Source organism: Hippichthys cyanospilos, chromosome 15 (genome assembly GCF_059441005.1).
Source record: "Hippichthys cyanospilos isolate Australia breed blue-spotted pipefish chromosome 15, RoL_Hcya_1.0, whole genome shotgun sequence".
In the NCBI taxonomy this organism is placed as follows: Eukaryota; Metazoa; Chordata; class Actinopteri; order Syngnathiformes; family Syngnathidae; genus Hippichthys; species Hippichthys cyanospilos.
Genome location: NC_142383.1, coordinates 13,018,197 through 13,038,558, shown reverse-complemented (window position 1 = coordinate 13,038,558; position 20,362 = coordinate 13,018,197). Strand labels below are relative to the sequence as shown.

The 20,362-nt window shown below is 38.6% G+C and overlaps 1 protein-coding gene across 1 annotated transcript in view; it reads left to right on the top strand.

Annotated features, from left to right (window-relative positions):
- The window catches only part of trabd2a (TraB domain containing 2A), a 61,516-nt gene that overhangs the window by 26,468 nt on the left and 14,686 nt on the right, over positions 1–20,362 (top strand). The window contains exons 3-4 of the mRNA XM_088434881.1: positions 4,367–4,513; positions 4,934–5,108. Of these exons, the coding sequence (XP_088291007.1) occupies positions 4,367–4,513; positions 4,934–5,108 (322 nt within the window). The remainder of the gene's footprint in view (positions 1–4,366; positions 4,514–4,933; positions 5,109–20,362) is intronic.

The window sequence follows — 20,362 nt, the reverse complement described above, 5'->3', positions numbered from 1 at the left end:
CTACTTTAAAATCACCATCACCACGCTGTTATAGAAACTATCACTATACCAAAAAAAAAAAAGGTAGGGCTCTCATTATCCATCGATCGATTGATCCATCGATTATTTTGTCGATTAATCAGAATTTGAATAAAATTGTACATATATATATATATATATATATATATATATATATATATATATATATATATATATATGTGTGTATGTGTGTGTGTGTGTGTGTGTGTGATGCAATTCCAATAATTCAGTGCAACCGAATGTGTGTTTAGTTCTTAAAAGTGTTGAAAACTAATATTTTTTTTGTATCGTAATCAAGTACAGTAACAAAGGCAATACTTGATTTATGCCTGTCTGTTATGTTTATTTCTCTTGAATAGTAATGGTTGACCTTCTGGGTCAATTTGAACCGAGGTCATGTACTTTCCAAAAGTTATCTAAAATCTATCACAAAATTGCAATATTTTGACCCTGGTATTTTTTATTTATTCATCAAGATCAATTTTTTCATAGACGCTTCCGCTCACAAGGGTCGCAGGCTTGCTGGTGCCTATCCCAGCTGTCTATGGGCGGTAAGCGTGGGACACCTGAACGAACGACCATTCTCACACCCAAACATTCCTATTAGGACAATTTATGTCCGATACGTCTGCTGTGTATGTTTTTGGAATGTGGTAGGAGGCCGGAGTGCCCGGAGAGAACCCAGACGGGCTCGGGGACAACATGCAAACTCCACACAGGAAGGCCGGAGTTAGCTGGATGCCTTTAGCTGGAATTTTTACATATTAGTGACAAGGTTTTACTGTAATAACTCAGTCTCCTCTTTAGTAAGAGGAACGTGTGTAAATAAGTGTGATATATCGGTGCTGGTTTTCATTTTAAGGTCAGGAAAACGCCTGTTTTTGGCTCCGTTCATTCCGTGACCCCTGTGGGGAAAAGCCAGGGGTGTCCAGCTCATTTTTATCATGGGGTACATTGTCCTTACAGTTTCTGTCGGCGTGCCGTTATGACACACATTTTGTCACATATTGTCACACAGTTGCCTCGTTTTGAAAAACGGTTCAAAACGGGGATCGGTACCAAATAAAACGTTTTTTTGTTTCTGAAGAATTTGTAAAAGTTAGGGTTAGGGTTAGACAACATGCAAATTTTGTATTTAAGATAGAAACTTGAATTTTATATTAGCATTTGGCGGGCCTCATAAAATTAGATGGCGGGCCGGATCTGGCCCTCGGGCCTTGAGTTTGACACCTGTGGGATAAGTAGTCAAGATGGTGGCTGGGCGGACGTTTCGTGGCGTTGAGCGACATCATAAAGGGGGCGTGGCAGCCACACGTTTGTATGCATATATTTAATTGTGGAAAGTGTAGAAATATAATAATCTAGATCCTTTAATGAAGTGGTTCTCAAACGGGGGTACTAGTACCCCTGGGGGTACTTGAGATTTTAAATAAAACAAACAAGCATTCAAAAATCCTTTTAAAATCAATTTTTGACTTTGTTTCTTGAAAATAAAACACATTTTATGTTCAGGAGGTTATTCAATTTCATTATCGTAAAAAGCCGGATCCTCACCCATACTGGAATGTTTCGACCCAACTTGTCTTGTTTTTTTTTTTTTTTTCGGAACCGTCCAGCACTCCAAATCTCCACATGTGGGAATCGGAGTGCGATAATGTTTGCTGTGCATGCGCGCTCCCACCCCACTCAATCTCAACAAGAGGGCCAATTTCCATGACAATGGACAATTATTGACTTTCATTGGCTCCGTTTGCTTTGATATCAGCGAGGGGTGTGTCTGTGTGTGGATGCTGGAGGGGCGCTGGCCGGGGGCGGGCGCGGATGAGAAGAAGGAACGAGGAGGGGGACCTGATGAAAAGAGTGGGAAAGTGCACCCGCTGACCCAGAGTGCACCAAAACAAGAATAAGAATCACCGGCAAAAACAAAGACATCATTTGTGGGGCTTTTCTTTCTGATTCTGTATCCGTCTTCACTTTCATGTTTGTTTGCTTCCTCTCCATCTCAGTCCTTCTCTAAACGCCCCCCCCCCGTATTTAGCCTCCATCCTTTTTATCCGGCCGAGACCGAGCCCCCCCCCCCAATCCCCTTTTTACCCCACTCGCCGCCCTCCTTCTCCCTTCACAGCCGTAATTTAAGGGGCTGAAAGGCACGGCGAGTGGAGAAAGAGAGCGGAGACGCTGCAGATGAGGGCCTTCCTTCACGGACGGGGCACAGATGTGAGGTTGTTATTGTGAAAGCAAGTCGGGGAGGGGTGGCGATAGGCTAATTTGCGTGGCATAAAGACGGGGGCCCTTTTCATATGCAGAGCGCCACTTTGATGCGCGGCTGATGAAAGCTGGATCGAGCGCAAAGGAGAGGAGAGGACAGGGTGACGGAGGGGTTCTTTGTCCCCTGACAAGAAGGCATCTGCTCCACGCTACCCTCCTCTACGCCGCCATACCGAGGCTCCCTCAATGGGGCGGCCGAGAGGGAAAAGTGTCATCGGGGGGACCTCGGAGGCCGGGGCGGGAACAAAACAGACGCTTGGAGTAGGGAATTGCATAAGCATTCATTCATATTGTGGACACATCGACTTAATTCCACAGCTGTCAACACACGTCTTCACTTTGAAGAGACGTTCCCACCGATTTCACTCGGCCGTTCTTTGGACGCCGATGAGATCAGAGAGCGTGCGCGGAGGTGAGCGGCGGCTTCCGAGACGGGGGGCCGGGGCGCGGAAATTGGGTGCGCGCCTTCCCGGGGTCCTCTCGCCAAACGCTGGACCATTTCACGCTCGCACAAAAGCGGAATCTCCGCCGCGATGGAGCGCGAAGGCGCTGGCGGGACGAACCGTCTCGGTCGTCTTGAGAAGTTGCGAAGTAAATCTTCGGGGTTTATGAGGGTGTTAGCGAGTCTTCTTGCCAGGCGTTCTCATCGCCTTGGTGCGTAGTTCTCGAGATGCTTGACCCTCACCTATCACTATCACCGGTTCTGCTAGCCGTGTTCGGTCATGTGATATTTGCAAGCTGAGCCGTGATTGGTCACTCCCACGAAACCCCAACAACCGTCGATGGCAAGTAGCAAAATGGCCGTCGTCCAGAAAGAAATTAAAACAGATTTTGCTACTTGATTCATATTCTACATATACCGTATTTACCATTTACATATACAGTATATACCGTATTTAAGCTAGTGGAGTTACATAGAACACTTTGAAAAGAAAATGTATGAATTATTCTAACGCTTATTTTTGTCATCTTATAGCACGCGTGTTCAGAGGCGATCACGATTGACCAGTTGATCGCACGAGATTTTAAATAAAACATGCAAAAATCCTTTAAAGGGACGGTTCAAGATTTTGACCGTTTTTAGTTAAAAAGGGATAATTTAGATGATTGTAAATTTGAAAAACTTGCAAATGAATGTGTTATTAATGATTATTTAAATATAATCATAGGTCTATTTATTATTGAATTATATTACATGGGGGTGGTACTTCTCAGAGACGGCCATGTTTGTTATAGCTACGGACAATGATAAATGCAGCACCTGCAGCACCTTCTGCTGTCAGTAGTGAAAAAACGGTTTAAATCTTACGCACGGTCCCTTTAAAAACAGTATTGAATTAATGAATTGTTTCAGAAAAATATGAGTTCATAAAAAAAAGTGTTCAGTTTCATTATTGTAAAAACTTTGATCCTCCCCATACTAGAATGGTTTGACCCAACTTGTCATGTGCCACCTCTCGTTACCTGTCAGGTTAAGGGTTTATTTTTGTGAACACATCTCTACTATGATCCCAAAAGAGGACACTTTAAGTCGAATATTTTTGGACCAATATTTATTTATAATTATTTCTGTTTGAGAAAAGGTATGACACTTATTGTTTGTGTGTGTATATATTGTGTGTGTGTATATATATATATATATATATATATATATATATATATATATATATATATATATATATATATATATATATATATATATATATATATATATATATATATTAATAATAATTTCTTTATGGAAAAATATTTATTAATAATTGAGTTTTTTGTTTTTTATAACAGATTTATTCTATGATCCAAAAAAGGACACTTTAGGTTGTTTTTTTTGTTTGTTTTTTTGGTGGAACAATACAATAGAAGTTTGAAAGGGTTGAACAAATCGAACACTAATGGCATTGTTTACATTTTTTTAACCCAAAAAAGGATTTAAGGGGTACTAAAACATATTTCACAGAGTGTACATACATCACTGAAAAACATAGAGAACGATTTTAATCGAATATGTGGGATCTCTCATTCAAAAAAATCTTTGTGAGTAAACTAGCTAAACCGATCATTCACCTTTCTTTCATTTTAGGTGATCTTCGCCCTCAACCAGACTTTACTCCAGCAGGAGTCTTTAAGGGCCGGTAGCCTTCAGGTCCCGTACACGACGGAAGACCTCATCAGACACTACAACTGTGGAGACCTCAACTCCATCATCTTCAATCATGACACCTCACAGGTTCGTCAAACTTTCAATTTTCTTATATATCTGTTAATTCATTTTTTTTATGTAGCGGAGGTTCATCAGCCAAAAAAAAAAAAAATGGTGCAGATGAAGGATCTTTGTTGGGATATTACCCTCAGCTGCTTTCCCTCTCGTTATTCGAATAAAAGTCATTTTGACCCTTCCACCCCATGGAGTGTTGCAATGACACGGCCCTTGACCTTTTGTAGTAACCCTTAACCCCTCTACCTAACCTTTCCATCCCGCTAAACCTCCTCCGTGACGACCCCCCCCCCAAATCTCCTGCTGGGGTTGCGATTCAATTTTCTGAGCTTAATATAATGATCACATGCTTCGTTTTAAAAGTGATTGCAATGTTATCGATTTTGCTACACTTGTATCTTAAAAAAAAAAAAAACATCTTGTTCATTGCAGGTCCCGAACTTCAATAACGTAACGCTGCCGCCAAGCGAGCAGGTGACTGCCCAGGAAATCGACAGCTACTTCAGGCAGGAGCTCATCTACAAGAGAAATGAGCGGATGGGCAAAAGGGTGAAAGCGCTCCTGGAAGAGAACACGGACAAGAGCTTCTTCTTTGCGTTTGGTGCAGGTTGGTGTCATTTCTATCTTCTTGTCCAGCGCTTCTCAAATGAGTTTACGCAAAGGTTAAAATTTGAACGGGATTCCTGCAGTTATCAAGAAATCTAATTCAATGCTTTAAAAGCTAAAGAATGCGATTCTTTTCAAATTAAGAGCAAATTAATTGGAACACGAGACATCCTATTGAAAATGTCTGGTTGTAGTGACCACTCAGCAAAATGTAGGCCATTGTGGATTGTTATCAGTAACTTAATTTTCCGGCAGATGAGACAAAAGTAAAATGGATGATATTGCATGAGCTAACTTCTGGTTTCTGAAGAAAATGTGTATGAGATTCTTCTGAGCTTTTTCTTCTTCTATCTAAAATGTTTTGCGCTAGGTAGTGGGCTACTTGGCTCTAAATATTTTACAGAAGGGTACATCATTGAAAAAAGTTTTCTTAGCACTGTTCTGACCTATGCTTGTGGTCCAAGTCTAGGATCAGGCCAAACAAGTTCGAGATTGCCATCGCTTCCATTTTGGGATTTATTTTTTTGGAGGATATACCGTACATTTCAGACTATAAGCTTATAGCCCAGTGTGACAGTTTTTTTTCCTTGCCATCAGGGAGCCATATCCAAGTAAGCAAATGGAGACAGAAGACTATCAAAGTAGTGATTTTAAGTTCAACTGCTATTTTCACCTGACGAAAGGGGGCACTCTTTGCTATAAAACATAACCAGGCATGTTACTGTTGTGTTGTTGCAGTATTCTAATGTTCAAAGTGTGCCGGTATTGTGTTAAATATATTTTGGTTCTGCTCTTGAAAGCCATGATGAACCGGGCAGTTAAAAAAAAAAAAATCTTCGCCATACGATCTTTTTGCATGAACATCTGATGTTACAACGTGCAGCCTTTAGTCCAGTGCGGCTTACCCACGAGAAAATGTAGATTTTGTTCAAGTTTTGCCGATGTGTTTCATCCTCTGAAAATACGGCACTTTTTTTTTTTAAACAAATTTAATAGTGTAAAGTAACCATCAAACTAGTTGTACTGTATATCACGGTGATTAAAAGACAACGATTATAAAATGTTAATTTAATAATTCATTTTTTTCTGAAGCTATTTACTGCAAAAACATCATATTTTTAAATGTCGCAAGCCACCTTTTGATTACACAACTAACAGAAATTTAGGACCCAAATAAATCAAAACCGCATTGATCTTTCTAGAAAACAGAAGTGCCTATAAACTTTTTTTTTTATTTTTATTAGCTTGGCGTCAAGCAGAACGGCGCAAAAGACTTCAAACAGGCAATTGTTTGAAGTCTTTTGCAAGGTTTCATAAATGTCACTTTAATACTCTGAATTCCTGTGTAACTACGCAACAAGCTGTTAAGTGTGATAAGAGACGGCCGGCTGGACAAAGACGAAAGATAACAGCCGTGGTTAGTGTTTGCGTCCGTGTTTCTTGATTGGCCGATGTGTATCTAAGGTAGACAGTCTTTATCCTGTCAGGAACCCCAGCATTGATCCTGTCTTGTAAAGCGGACGAGGCGGGGTTTGTAATCATTTACTAAGGCGCATTTTCAGTCTGCGCGCCACGGACCGGTTTCATGTCGAGACATTTTCGGGACAAACACAACAATAACAATTATCAGCGACAATGGCAGACGGGCGAGTGGCTGATTATTGTTTAGTTGAAGTCAAACGCTAAAAATCTGAACACAATGTTGTGCCATCCAAGTATGGAGATACTTTGCGTCTCTAGGTGTAATTTATTTGACGATTTCATATGATATCAAAATAAATGCGGAACGATTTTAAACCCAAATCACCATCACGCAATTTAGCGATAAGGTGCTTTGTTGTTCTAATTATTTTGTTCTCAATTTGAAAAGAAAAATCCTGTAAAAATCTCACACTCCCCTCAAAGTGTTTTTAATCCATGCGCAGTGTTCTATACATGCATACGAGGAAAGTATTGAAAGAAGACGGTAAGGAGCTGAAATTTCAGCCAGATTGTGACAACATGTCAAATTTCAACATGGAATCACCACATAATTATCACATGTCCAGGAGTGTGCCACAATTTCGATAAAATCCTAATTTCTTGCTAATTTCTTTGAATTGTGCTCATGTCCTGCTGAGTATCATAAATTTCAGACTCTAAGCTTCAACTTTTTCTCATAATTTGAGCCCTGCAGCTTATCTTATTTATTTATTTAACTTTTTTTTTAGTTTTATAAATGGCTTCCAAAAATCATAAATCACTGTAGCCTCATGCAGGAAATTAGCAACATTTACAAAAATAAAAAATAATCATCATGTCATTGTTTATTTAAATGAACCTTTGTGGCATTATGTTACAAATTATGGGAAATCCTCAGATTTTTTTAATGATATCATTGAAGAATCAATGAAAAAAAAACACTAGGGAGCTGATGGGTTCTGGTGATTTCCAGCAGATGACTAAAATATGTCAAATTTCAAAATGCAACAATTCTGACATTTCTACAGTATGTGATTGCAGCTTGACGTGCGAGATTTTGTGTGTAAAAATAATAAATTTCCACATTTTGGACCAAAATTATAATCACAATTTTTGAGATGCATTTTAATAAGCTTTGTGACATAGATTTTCCTGCAATTTTTGCAACATTCCAATGGGCGGCGGTCAAACTATGTCAGCAAACTGAAACGTCTTTGTTGACTTGTGTTTCACTTCAAGACAGTAGGTGGCGGTAAAGACCATTTAAAGTGTCATTGTCACTTCACAGGCTACAAAGACAGCCCATACAATTTTCCAATTTTATGTGGGTGTATGGAAAGAACTGTTGACCAAATTGAGTGGTTGAAGAAAATATTCAATAATAACTTGAATTATGACGCCTTTAAAAGCATTTACAAAATTTGTAAAAAAATACCGAGTGTATAATTTGCATATTGTTTCCACAGGGGTTAAAAGAAATCGTGCTTGAACTTTTTAACTCTTAAACGCCAAATCCAAAGTACCCAAACACCGAAAGGCATCGGAAACGTTTCAGCATGTTGTTTTGTTCTAACGATGGGCGTACTTTTTGGCGGTGAGAGGATCATATTTTAGTGCCATCCATTTTGCCGTCACTTTTCCCTCCCTCCGGATGACATGGTCGGCAACCAGGATTTCACACCGGGTCATTCCGTCGTGGAAAAAGCGTCTCGAAACGGGGTCGGGGTAAGAGAGAGGCCTTCGCCGGCTCCCGGCAGGAAACAGCTGAGCAAAAGCAGACGCGCACACACATACGCACAAACGAGAATACATTTTCACCACGAGTCCCCAAGGACGCACCTTCACAAGGGTTGGGCCTCAACATGTGCGTGCATGTGTGCGTACGTGAGTGAAAGCGATACGGCCAATCAGCCCAGAAGCACTAGTTTTAGACAAATGGGGGTCAGCGTGGACAAGGAACTCCACGGGGGACATTAGGGTGCATTCACTCGCACACATGCACCTAAGCCCCCCGAAACCACACCGAAGACAAACTAGGCAAAAATGTGTCCTTAATTATCCATGGAGGGGTCAAAGGACACGTACACACATATGCGCACACTCTAACACACACACACACACCACAATGGAGCTCATTATGGCGGCTTACTCAACTTCCCTGTTACAATCAGTTGAGGGACAGCTCTGATCAGTTTTCAGTCTTTGACCACCACCGTCTCATACTGTCCATTTTTCATTTCATTTCACGGCCATAATTTCTAATTTTAACATTTAGGCCATATTATAATCAGAGCATTTGATTGTGTCAGGTGCTAGAATCTTACTATAAGCAATTACAAAGACATGGTTCTATTTTTATTTTTTTTTAAGAGTCCAGACATTCACTCTCAGGTACCGTATTTTCCACACTATAAGGCGCACCGGATTATAAGGCGCACCCTCAATTACTGACATATTTGAAAACGTTTTCAATCACGATATAGTAATACTCAAAGTAATAACAATAATAACTGAAATAATAAAATCTCAATAGCATAATCACTCAATGTCAATATGAGCAACCTTGTTCAACTGTAAACACGAAAAAGAAACAGGTCAAGCTTACTTTATCACTTCATTCCCCATCTACGAATCTCAATACTGATCCATATATAAGGCGCACCTGATTATAAGGCGCACCATCAGCTTTTAAAAAAAATTAAGGCTTTTAGGTGCGCCTCATAGTGTGGAAAATATGGTACTTATTCATAGCTTTTAAATTGTTTTTAAGTAGTTGCCAAAAATATGTAAAAATGGCTGATACTAACTTGATTACAGTAAGTATTAAAGTAGTCCATTACTTTGTTAATTAGGCACTAAAATAATCAATTCCTTTAAGACAAGAATCAATTATTTTAGATACTTTAGTATTAATGTAATCAATGTCTTTAGTAGTTTTTACATAAAATAACCAATTATCTCAATTTATAATTATTTAGAGTAATTGATTATCGTATTGTCCGCACTATAACGTGCACAGTATTATAAGGCGCACCCTTAATTAATGACGTATTTTAAAACTTTTTCCATATATAAAGCGCACTGGATTATAAGGCACACCCTCAATTAATGGCATATTTTCAAACTTTTTCAATCACAATATAGCAATACTCAAAGTAATAACAATAATAACTCAAATAATAACTGATTATAAGCCGCACCATCAGCTTTTATAAGGCTTTTAGGTGCGCCTTATAGTGTGGAAAATACGGTACTTTGCATCTGAATCGCTTTAGTACTTTTAGTACCTAAAGCTTTAGTACTTTTAGTACCTAAAGTACTCAATTATTTTAATACCTAAATAGCAAAAGTAATTGACTACTTTGGTACTTACTTCTCCTTACTTCTACTTAATTATTAAATCGATGCTTATAGGTACATTAGGACATTAATTTCCCGATACTTAAGTATTAAAGTGATACTTAAATATGTGAGAATGAATGTCTGGACTCTTGAAAAAAACGTGAAAATACGTCCTTGGCATTGAATGAATGAATTCCTCTGCCATTGAAAAAAGAGAAAACAGACTGAAAACAGACTTAATCTGGTCTTTAAAAAAAAAAAAAAAAAAAAAAAAAAAAATATATATATATATATATATATATATATATATATATATATATATATATATATATATATATATATATATATATATATATATATATATATATATATATATATCTTTGGGATTGGATGTGTTAAACGTAACCCCTAACCCTAATCAGCATTAAAATGTTAATATTTTGCCTATAGTACTATATATACTTGAAGTATATTTTTATGGACAACGAATACCTTTAAAAATAATAATTTCCTGAGCTTCGAGTATGTACTCTCATTAATTCACAAGTGGAAAAAATGCGTATTTAAAGATATTTATTGTAGAAGAAAAATAGTTACCAAAGTTATTATCGAACAAATGTTAACTTTTCTTTTGAAAGTAACTAATTAAATGAAATAATCTAAATAAATGTTACCCCAAATGGTAACCTTACAAGCAAATCAGGATGATCATGAAAATAGAGTAAAACTGAATATAACGAAAGCACAAAATACAGTCACATGATGTCACGTTTCTTGGCATTGATTTCTTCATTTTGGGAAAGTCCCTGACTTAGAATATTCCGTGTGGCACAGAACTTTACCAAATATAAACGAATGAATCATTCGACCTCAAGTAACACCCTGTCTGAATAATTCGTCCTCAGAATCTAGAAAAATATTCCGTTATTTGGTTTCTATTCTCGTATAATCGTCACATTGACTTGCAAAGTGCTGTAAAAAAAAAACTCAACATCAGATTGCACGATTTAAATCTTGATTGGGTTTTGGCTCAAATAAGCAGATCGCCAAATTCCAGAGCGCACAAGTGTTTGGGTTCTGTCAGCTTGTATTTGTGTTTGTCAGGAGTGATGGAAAGGGTCGAAAAAAGCCCCGAAACAACCGTTCCAGTGACAAATGAAATGTATTTGGCAGCAAAATGCTCCTTGGAGAACCACAATCTAAAAACTTCATCTTCACGCTTGAGTTGCGACAAAATCACAACGCTGCGCGATGAGTGATGTAGCAGTGGAGGGCAAGTGGACCGTTTCTGCCGCCGAGATGTTATCTCAGATGACTGAAAAAAAAAAAATTCAATTGCTGAGATTGCTTACAATCGCTCAACCCTCCAGTTCTGTTTTTTTTGTTGGGGGCATTTTACACTACGAAGCTTCCTTTGGCCACCTCAACACCTCGTGAGAAATTTTTACATCTGATTTTATACTACAACACAAAATGTGTGTTATAACAACTTTGTGGGAATATGTGGTTATTACCATATTTTTCATGTCAAAAGGCGTTCGTAAAAAGCCTTGAATTTTCTCCAAAATGGTTCGCTCTACAATCTGGTGTGAGTCCCAAAATACGTAAAAATGCTACTACATAGTGTAGTACGTAAACTGGCTGCGATAAACCAGAAAACACGAGTTACGTACGTTACCTTTTATTGCCGACCGTATTTGAGCATGCACCGTTTAATCCTGTTCACCAAATGTACGGAACACGTAATTCAGACTCTGCCTAATATTAGGGTGTGATGTATGATACGGAAAATACGGTATGCAGTATTCCCTCGTGTTTTGCGTTAAATGGGGACCGGAAAACCACCTCGTTGAGTGAATCGTGCAAAGTGGGATTAGCCCTCACCGGCGGACATTGTACGTACTAAAATAAAGCGTATGAAATGTGTTTTTTAAAACCTACCTGACATTTTTTTCCAATGCATCGTGATCTTCTAATCGTAGTACAAAAGCCGAACAGGCAGGTGTCTTTTTTTGAGCACAAACTTTATTTTCTTTTACGACAGACAGTACACAGTGCATCAGAGCATGGTGAGTGCCGCTAACTCTCCCCGAAGCCTTGAGCATCCCCCCCCCCCCCCCCCCCACACACACACACACACACACCTGCCCATTTCCCATAATGCAATTTGTCTTAAAGGGTCAGTCAGTCTTGTGAAGTCATTCCCATCCACATACGTATGTACCCCTCCGCACAGCTCACTCACTCACAGCCACAAGCGCCAGGAAGATTTGTTGCCTTTATATAATGCCACGAATATACCGATGTAGGACGAGCAGTGGTCTAGTTATCAGCAAAAGTGCCTTCATTTGCGGCTCAACAGGATCGAGTATTAACAGGCTGTTAGACTCCTTCAGACTCTATGTTAGGACTGAGCGTGGGAGTATTTTTTGCAGTACATCAGGTAGACGCTGCTGTAAAGAGGGTCTTTAGAAAAAAATTTGATGCATTGAAGCAGCAAAAAGTGAAGCGCAAAGTGGCGAGGAAATAATTGATTTGCAACGGCATCAGGATACTGAGCGCGACGATTAAATGAAAAAGGCAGAAAAGACAGCGGAAGTTATTCTAAAATTGATTCTTCACGTTTCCAACAAAAATCTCTACTTATTGGCATCTTTTGATAATCATAAGACGACTGCTGTTTTAGGTTAGAGTTCAATTGAACATTCCGTCAAAACTGGATAAACTAAGTTGACAGTACTTAGCAATAGTATTATAAACGTGTCAACTTACATAAAGGCACAATCCACTTTGAAAGGTGCATTCTGTTCTTTTTTTTTATTAGATGTTGACCACTTGCTTGTTTCACAATAAGTTGAGTTTCCAGTTCTGTGGTCGCCATGTCGTAAAAAACAAACAAACAAGGACAACAAAAAACAGTAAAACTGAGGTCTCGGCAGATTTACTGTTGGTAATATTTTTCAGAAATTAGAATCATAAGCAAAGTAAAAGCACATATTTTTCAACTGAAATAATGCATTCAAATGAAAAAAAAAAAGTTTTACCAAGAAGAATTTATGCATTTAAAGATATTATTCCTGAAAAGCAGTCAGCCTCATTTGGCTCCGCCCACGTGATGGATTCCCCAGTGAAAGTGAAACAAAAGGTCAGTTATTCTATATGGGTACCAGCGAAAACGCAACAAAATTTGGATCGAACCATTACCCCTAAAATGTGGGCATTCCAGTTCATCGTTCCAACAAAGCAGCATCAGTGCCTTGAGTTATTTTGAAATCTATGTTTTGGAAATACGACAGCGCTCTCAGTCAGCCGTTTATTTTTGTAAAGCAACACAACCCCAATAGCTGGAAGAAGTATTTTTGACCGAAAAATCTGTCCCTTCGACGTTGGTCGGGTTCCATTAAAGCGCTTCGCTTTGAAGTTCTACCAAACGAAAGGTTTTCATTTCTTTTGAGACTAAAAATAAACCTTGTCCTTTACTTGTATTAATGTTTTGTCAAGCTATGCGATCCTTCGCCGCGCCGTGAGTAAATACCTCCGAGAAGCCGTCTTTTGTCCGTGTTTGTCCGTAGTCATCGCTCACGCTAAATGACCACGTTGAAAAGGTGCCATGTGTTCCGACCGGCATATGGAAGCGGTTATTTCTCACACTCTATAGGTACAGTAACCCAATCTGTGTATACAACCTGAACCCGTGTTCCCTTCATAATGTCTGCCATATTGCTGACATTAATAACGTGATGTGTTTACAGATCAGCCCCAAGATGCTTAGCAGGTTGCTATTCCCTATTTAATTTGATTATTAACAAGGATGGGTGATACCATGTCTCCGCTGTCGTCGTTGAATATTTTTGAATAGATTATTCTATCGGTTATTTCATAGATTAATCGAATAATCGAATATCACCTTTTTTTTAAATTGAAGTGTATTGCAAAACTATTCGTTTTCCCCAATTACTGTTTAATAGAGAATTGCTGTTTATTTTGTATTGTTTGGTGGGAAAAACCAAGTAAACAATTATGCAATGCCACAAGAGAGGGATTATTGTTGAACCCACGAAACGTTTCAAAAGCGATTCAGTTACTGGTTCGGTCATCGTTTCTCAAAGTCAAAGCAGATGTTTGCAAGTGTCTTACTTTGATTAAACACAAAAGACAGTCAGTCTTTGATGAAACGTCTTTGATGAATAATTACGGCTAAAAGGCTGAAATCAGAACATTTGGACAATTTTCAGGTAAACGATGGCTCTATAAAAGTTGTTGTTGATTAATTTGGGCATCGATTATTGTCGATTAACTCATTCAATCCCAAAAATTTATTTCATGGGGTCTTTCGAGTCCAGATACTAATTTTGAGGTAAACAATGGCCCTAAACTCGATTATAGAAGTTGTTGTTGATTAATTTGGGCATCGATTAATTGTCGATTAACTCATTCAATCCCCCAAATTTTTTTCATGGGGTCTTTTCAGTCCAGATGCTAATTTTGAGGTAAACAATGGCCCTAAACTCGATTATAGAAGTTGTTGTTGATTAATTTGGGCATTGATTAATTGTCGATTAACTCATTCAATCCCAAAAATTATTTCATGGGGTATTTTGAGTCCAGATACTAATTTTGAGGTAAACAATGGCCCTAAACTCGATTATAGAAGTTGTTGTTGATTAATTTGGGCATCGATTAATTGTCGATTAACTCATTCAATCCCCCAAATTTTTTTCATGGGGTCTTTTCAGTCCAGATGCTAATTTTGAGGTAAACAATGGCCCTAAACTCGATTATAGAAGTTGTTGTTGATTAATTTGGGCATTGATTAATTGTCGATTAACTCATTCAATCCCAAAAATTATTTCATGGGGTATTTTGAGTCCAGATACTAATTTTGAGGTAAACAATGGCCCTAAACTCGATTATAGAAGTTGTTGTTGATTAATTTGGGCATCGATTAATTGTCGATTAACTCATTCAATCCCCAAATTTATTTCATGGCGTCTTTTGAGTCCAGATACTAATTTTGAGGTAAACAATGGCCCTAAACTCGATTATAGAAGTTGTTGTTGATTATCGATTAATTGTCGATTAACTCATTCAATCCCAAAGATTTATTTCATGGGGTCTTTTGAGTCCAGATACTAATTTTGAGGTAAACGATGGCTCTAAACTCGATTATAAAAGTTGTTGATTAATTTGGGATTCGATTATTGCCGATTAACTTATTCAATCCCAAAGAATTTATTTCATGCGGTCTTTTGAGTCCAGATACTAAATCCCAGCATACTTGTTTTTTTTCAAAATTTTCAAGTGTTCGAACACTTTAAAGTACATCTTGGGCATTGAATGAGTTTATTTTGACTACTCTCGTAATATACTGATATACTCATCGAGGATTATCGTGAGATGAAAATTTCTTTATAACGTTTCCTGAATCCTTCGATGAAACATTGCAATAACCTGCGGCAAAAATCGCACAAGTGTGATTGTACACAGAGCCCCACAAGACTGTTGGGGCCACCATCGTCCCCCACATTTTTTTTCCTTCGCCAGATGGTGTGAAAAAAAAATTGAGATTTTTTTTTTTTTTTTTTTTCCCCGCAGCAACTCCCCCTCATAAACAGCTAGTTTACAACTGTTTGGGGCAGACGTTTGACATGAGTACACACATGTCATGGAGTACCATTAAAATCCAGACCCGACCTACCACACACTTGGCTGGGACGCCGACCGGCTGGGGCCCGAAGTCTCAAAACCACATTTGTGCTTCATTTGTTTTTATTCTTAACTTTGATTTTGTTTTTTCAACTTCAATCACTTGGGCTTGATTTCCTGCGGAAGACAATGTGGCCCCGTTCTGTTTGTTATTGATAAATATTGGGCTTCAAATTTTGAGAACATACAGCCTAATAAACGAGACATACTGTACAATACCAGCCGGGCCTTAGAGACATTAAGACGTCAAGAAATGTTAGCTATTAACTACAGCTGTCAAAATTAATCGATTACTGTTCGTATTAAGTCACTTTGTTTAATTCTTTTAGTCCAGGCCTGTTTTTAGTCACCCCTTTAGTCTCACATTTAAAAATAATTGAAAAAAAAAAAAATGGGATTGAATGTCTGGGTGTAAAAACGTAAAAATCCGTCTTTGGTATTGATTGGGTTAAAAAAAAAAAGATGAAAATCATCGCTGCAGCTGAAGATGTCAGCAGCATCTGTAACATCTCCTGTGGAGCGTCGCTCACTCTCGTTAAACAGAAGAATAAACCTGTCAGCCCCTCTGAAGAATAAATCCGCCGGGGAGTGAACGACGCCTAAAAACGTGTACATTTTCTTTCACTCGAGGGGTCGAAGGCCAGCGGACTTAAAAGACATATTTTATACAGCGCACACTTCTTTCCTGCTCATAGAAACTTGTCACAACAGCTCGGGATAATTTATTGAAAGAATTGAACTCCTCACCTTTGACCCCATTCAAACCCAAGCGGTACTTCCTTTTGCACCTGGAGCGAGCACTTTACGCGCTCGGCCAACGGCTGCACTCGCTTATTACGCTTACCTGGTTCTCCTATGAAAAGGGAAGAGGGAAAGGAAATGATATATTCAGTTGGCAAGCAGCCGTGCGTTTATTGAAGATTGCATGCAGGAATGACTTTGAAGGAGTAGTTCCCTTTCATTGCGTGACACGTTTGATTTGTGGCTTCCGCTCTTCTCCGCTTTCTCTTTTCTTTCCTTATTGAAGAAATGATGGATGAGAAACTGTAATCCAGACTGGTTTAGGAATGATTAAAACGTTTGTGTAAAGTCCAGCTTGTGCAAATTTGAAGTCATCGTAATGTATAAATGTCAAGGTTGGGACGGGATCTTGTACAACGCATTATTATTATTATTGACCATAATTCTCCAAATATATGACAAACTTAGTTATTTTTCCAAAAATAAAAGCCAAAAGTATGGGTCCTATAAACTTAAAAAGTTGATTTTTTTTGACACCATTCAAAGAAGATGAATCCATCAGCCACATTAAATACGTTTTGATGCACAAAAGTGCATTTTTATATTGCCTTTATTCTTACTTACAATAATTACCTTAATGGTACAAACTAGAGGGTAGCAAACAACAGCTCTTGATAGCTTGAGTTTGTTACGGCATTATTTTATATAAAAGAACCAAGCAGACTGAACCAACGTCTGAGTCCATCCTTGTTCACACACAGAAATATTACTAAAACAGAGAGGACCATATAAAAGTTATGATTTCTCCATTTGATTCAATAAAGAGTGCACTGGTTAGAGGGAAAACGCGGAAAAGTATTCCATTCGGCTTCCTTATTAGTTGTGGTCTTTTGGCACACACACACACACAATCATGAATTTTGTGGAACATGGATGGTGCACCACTTCGAGTATTCATGGCAAAAGGAACTCGGGCTACGTCGGGAGAATAATGACTTTGAGTCACTCTTACATTGGCGAGACGTTCGTTGATTGCTCACAATGTGGGAAATCTGAAACACACTTAACTCGCGACAAATGTATAACTCACGGATACCCACAAAAAAAATGAAGAATTTGCAAAAATGAGATTTATTCTGTTTCGCTATAGTTTTTACATTTTCTCCAAACTGTTGTCCTATAAACGGTAACAAAGAAAATACCAGAATGGTGCGTCCTATATACGGGTGTGTCTTATATATGGCGAATTACGGTATTTATTTTCCCTATTGATCGACAAATGCGATGGAATACACAGGAAAAGTAAAACACGCTGCCAAATGTGGTAAGAAGGCCACCAAATGCTTCAAAATAAATCTGACCGTCGTAAATAACACAAACGACTTGCTACGCTATTATTTAGTTTTTCCCGGAAGCATGTCACAACAATTCTTTAACTGCATTGACGAAATTTAGCTCTGTCAGCCGAAATAGCGTTTTAGCGTTTGCTAAAGTTATAACGCAGTTACCGATCACCAGATTGCTAGCGATTAAATCTGCGGTAAATACTCCCGGATTTTAATTTAGTCATTCTAGTTATAGTAGTAAAGCTCCATTGCTAACGTTGGCTCGTTTACACCGCTAACGTTAGCAAAGCATCGCTAGTCGTGCTTCTTTTGTTAAAGCTTAGAATTTTAGGTAGCTTGAACTAAAGAGCATTTATTACGAGTACCAAAGTAATACCTTACGCGCTTATAAAATCTATTTTAGCCGCTGCCGAAAATTCCCCGGAGAGCAATTACACGAAAAACGAGACTTCCGGCGGCATTTAGAGGCTGGCTAGCACGTTGCTTGATTTAGTCAAAAGCGCTCGCTCGTACAGAAACGTCCATCTTTGATCGTTTTTTGACGAGGCTGCATTGAATGAGTCGGTGTGTTGGAGCGCCTCAAGTCGTTGGCAGAAGTGAGGCTCGTGCTGGAACGGCGAGCGCGACTGGACGATAGCCGACCTGACAGAAGTAATTCCTTACAGGGTTCCCGAACGCCGCGCGCCGCCACACATTCAGAGCGAGAGTTAATTTAGAAAACAACCTCACACCACAGACCTCTTGTGTGCTGGTTTATTCTCATCATAAATTCGAAGCCAGTCATTCGGACCGATCTGAAAAAAGCGCTAGCAGACATTGCTGCCTTTCTCACACCGCGCGGCCGTTAAAGAGAATTTTCGTAAACGGCTAAAAATTTACACGCGGTTAATGATCAGTCTATTTTATCCTTCCATAAAGCTTTTGGAGATTGTGCCAATTTACTACTTAAGCTTTTTGAAACTAAACAAGCACTACAATATTGGACACACTTCTTTTTCCCCAAAATGAAGGCCAAAATGATGTCTTTAGAGAGAAACTTTTTTTTTCCGATTTGAGGAAGATTGCATCCGTCAGACGCATAAGCCAAGTTATGACATACAGATGCAGATTTCTGTTGGAATTCTTTTTATTCATGGTGATTACAGTGATGGGACGATGATTTTCGATATAAGAAGCGAGCAGACTGAACCAGCGTGCGAGTTCATCCTTGTTCACGCAGAGAAATATGACAGTAGTTTTCAAGACCAAAGTGATTCTTGTAGCGGAACAGATTATAGACCAAGGGCGTCAAACTGATTTTTTTATCGCGGGCCACATTGTACTTATAGTGTCTGTTAGAGGGCCGGAATCAATCTAAAAATAGTCTAAAAAAGCTTCAATTTTAACGTACCCCTTTAATTTCTCTAAAATCCAGAAAATGTAGGACTTAAAAATAGAAAAACACGTGTCTAATAAACGCCGTTTTCGCTGGTTTGCATCTTTACCTAGTTTTGAATACAGAGGCCGATAAAAACTGTTCGGGATCGGGAACAGAAAATGGTTATTTTTGAAGGCAATCTGCAAGTTTAGCAAGAAACTTGAATTCAAATCAGCATTTGGCGGGCCACATAAAATGATGTGGCGGTCCGGTTCTGGCCCCCGGGCCTTGAGTTTGACACCTGTGTTATAGACCATGAGGCTGTCTTAAGGTTTGGGCTAACGGGCAAACGGCCCCCACATGGTGGCTTAGAGTGGAGCCCATAGCCAATAAAACAGAATTTCAAGGGGGTAGATTTTACACTCATTTCAACGGAACTCCATGAAATTCTCCCCAATGCTCGTTGGGCCTAAAATACTCCTCTTGCTATGTAAGACTCTGGGCTGTCCCCCTCACGCTCAGAAAAAAACATTTTACCCGCAACAAATATATACCTTACAAAAAAATTTGATGAAATTACAAAAAATGTGATTTATTCTATCTTGCTAAAGTTTTGCCAAAATGTTGGTGCGTCCTATACATGGTAACATAGAAAATACTGGATTTTGACCTTCAACTTAAGGGTGCATCCTATACAACATTTTCCCCGCAACAAATATATACCTTACAAGAAAATTTGATGAAATTATAAAAATATAATTTATTCTATCTTGCTAAAATTTCGCCAAAATATTGGTGCATCCTATACATGGTAACATAGAAACTACTGGATTTTAACCTTCAACTTAAGGGTGCATCCTATATACATGTGTGTCCTATATTTGAGGAAATACAGTAATTGCGATTTTAAAAACAAAGAGATCCATATTAAAAAGCTGTGAATGCTACTTATTTGCACACTCAACCCTGCAAGCACTAGTGATACCGTAACACTAGTGCTATTATTGTCAAAATTGTTAGAAAAAAAATATTTAAAATAAATAACAGATTTTCCAAACCACTACGAATTGCGAGCCTTATAAATTTGTTGGCTTCAATACCTCCAACAATGTTTTTTTTTTTGTCTCCTTTTGTTTTTTTCGTCTGTTCAACTTGGGTGTCTCCTTTAATAGTCTGTCCTCATCTGTAGCGGTGATGGATATCAGTGATTTTTGTCGTCCTGTTTGACAGAAATGGAAAAACAAGAGAGCCATTTGAGATGTTCGCTTTATTTCTTGGTGGTCTTGAAGAAGAGTGCTCCCG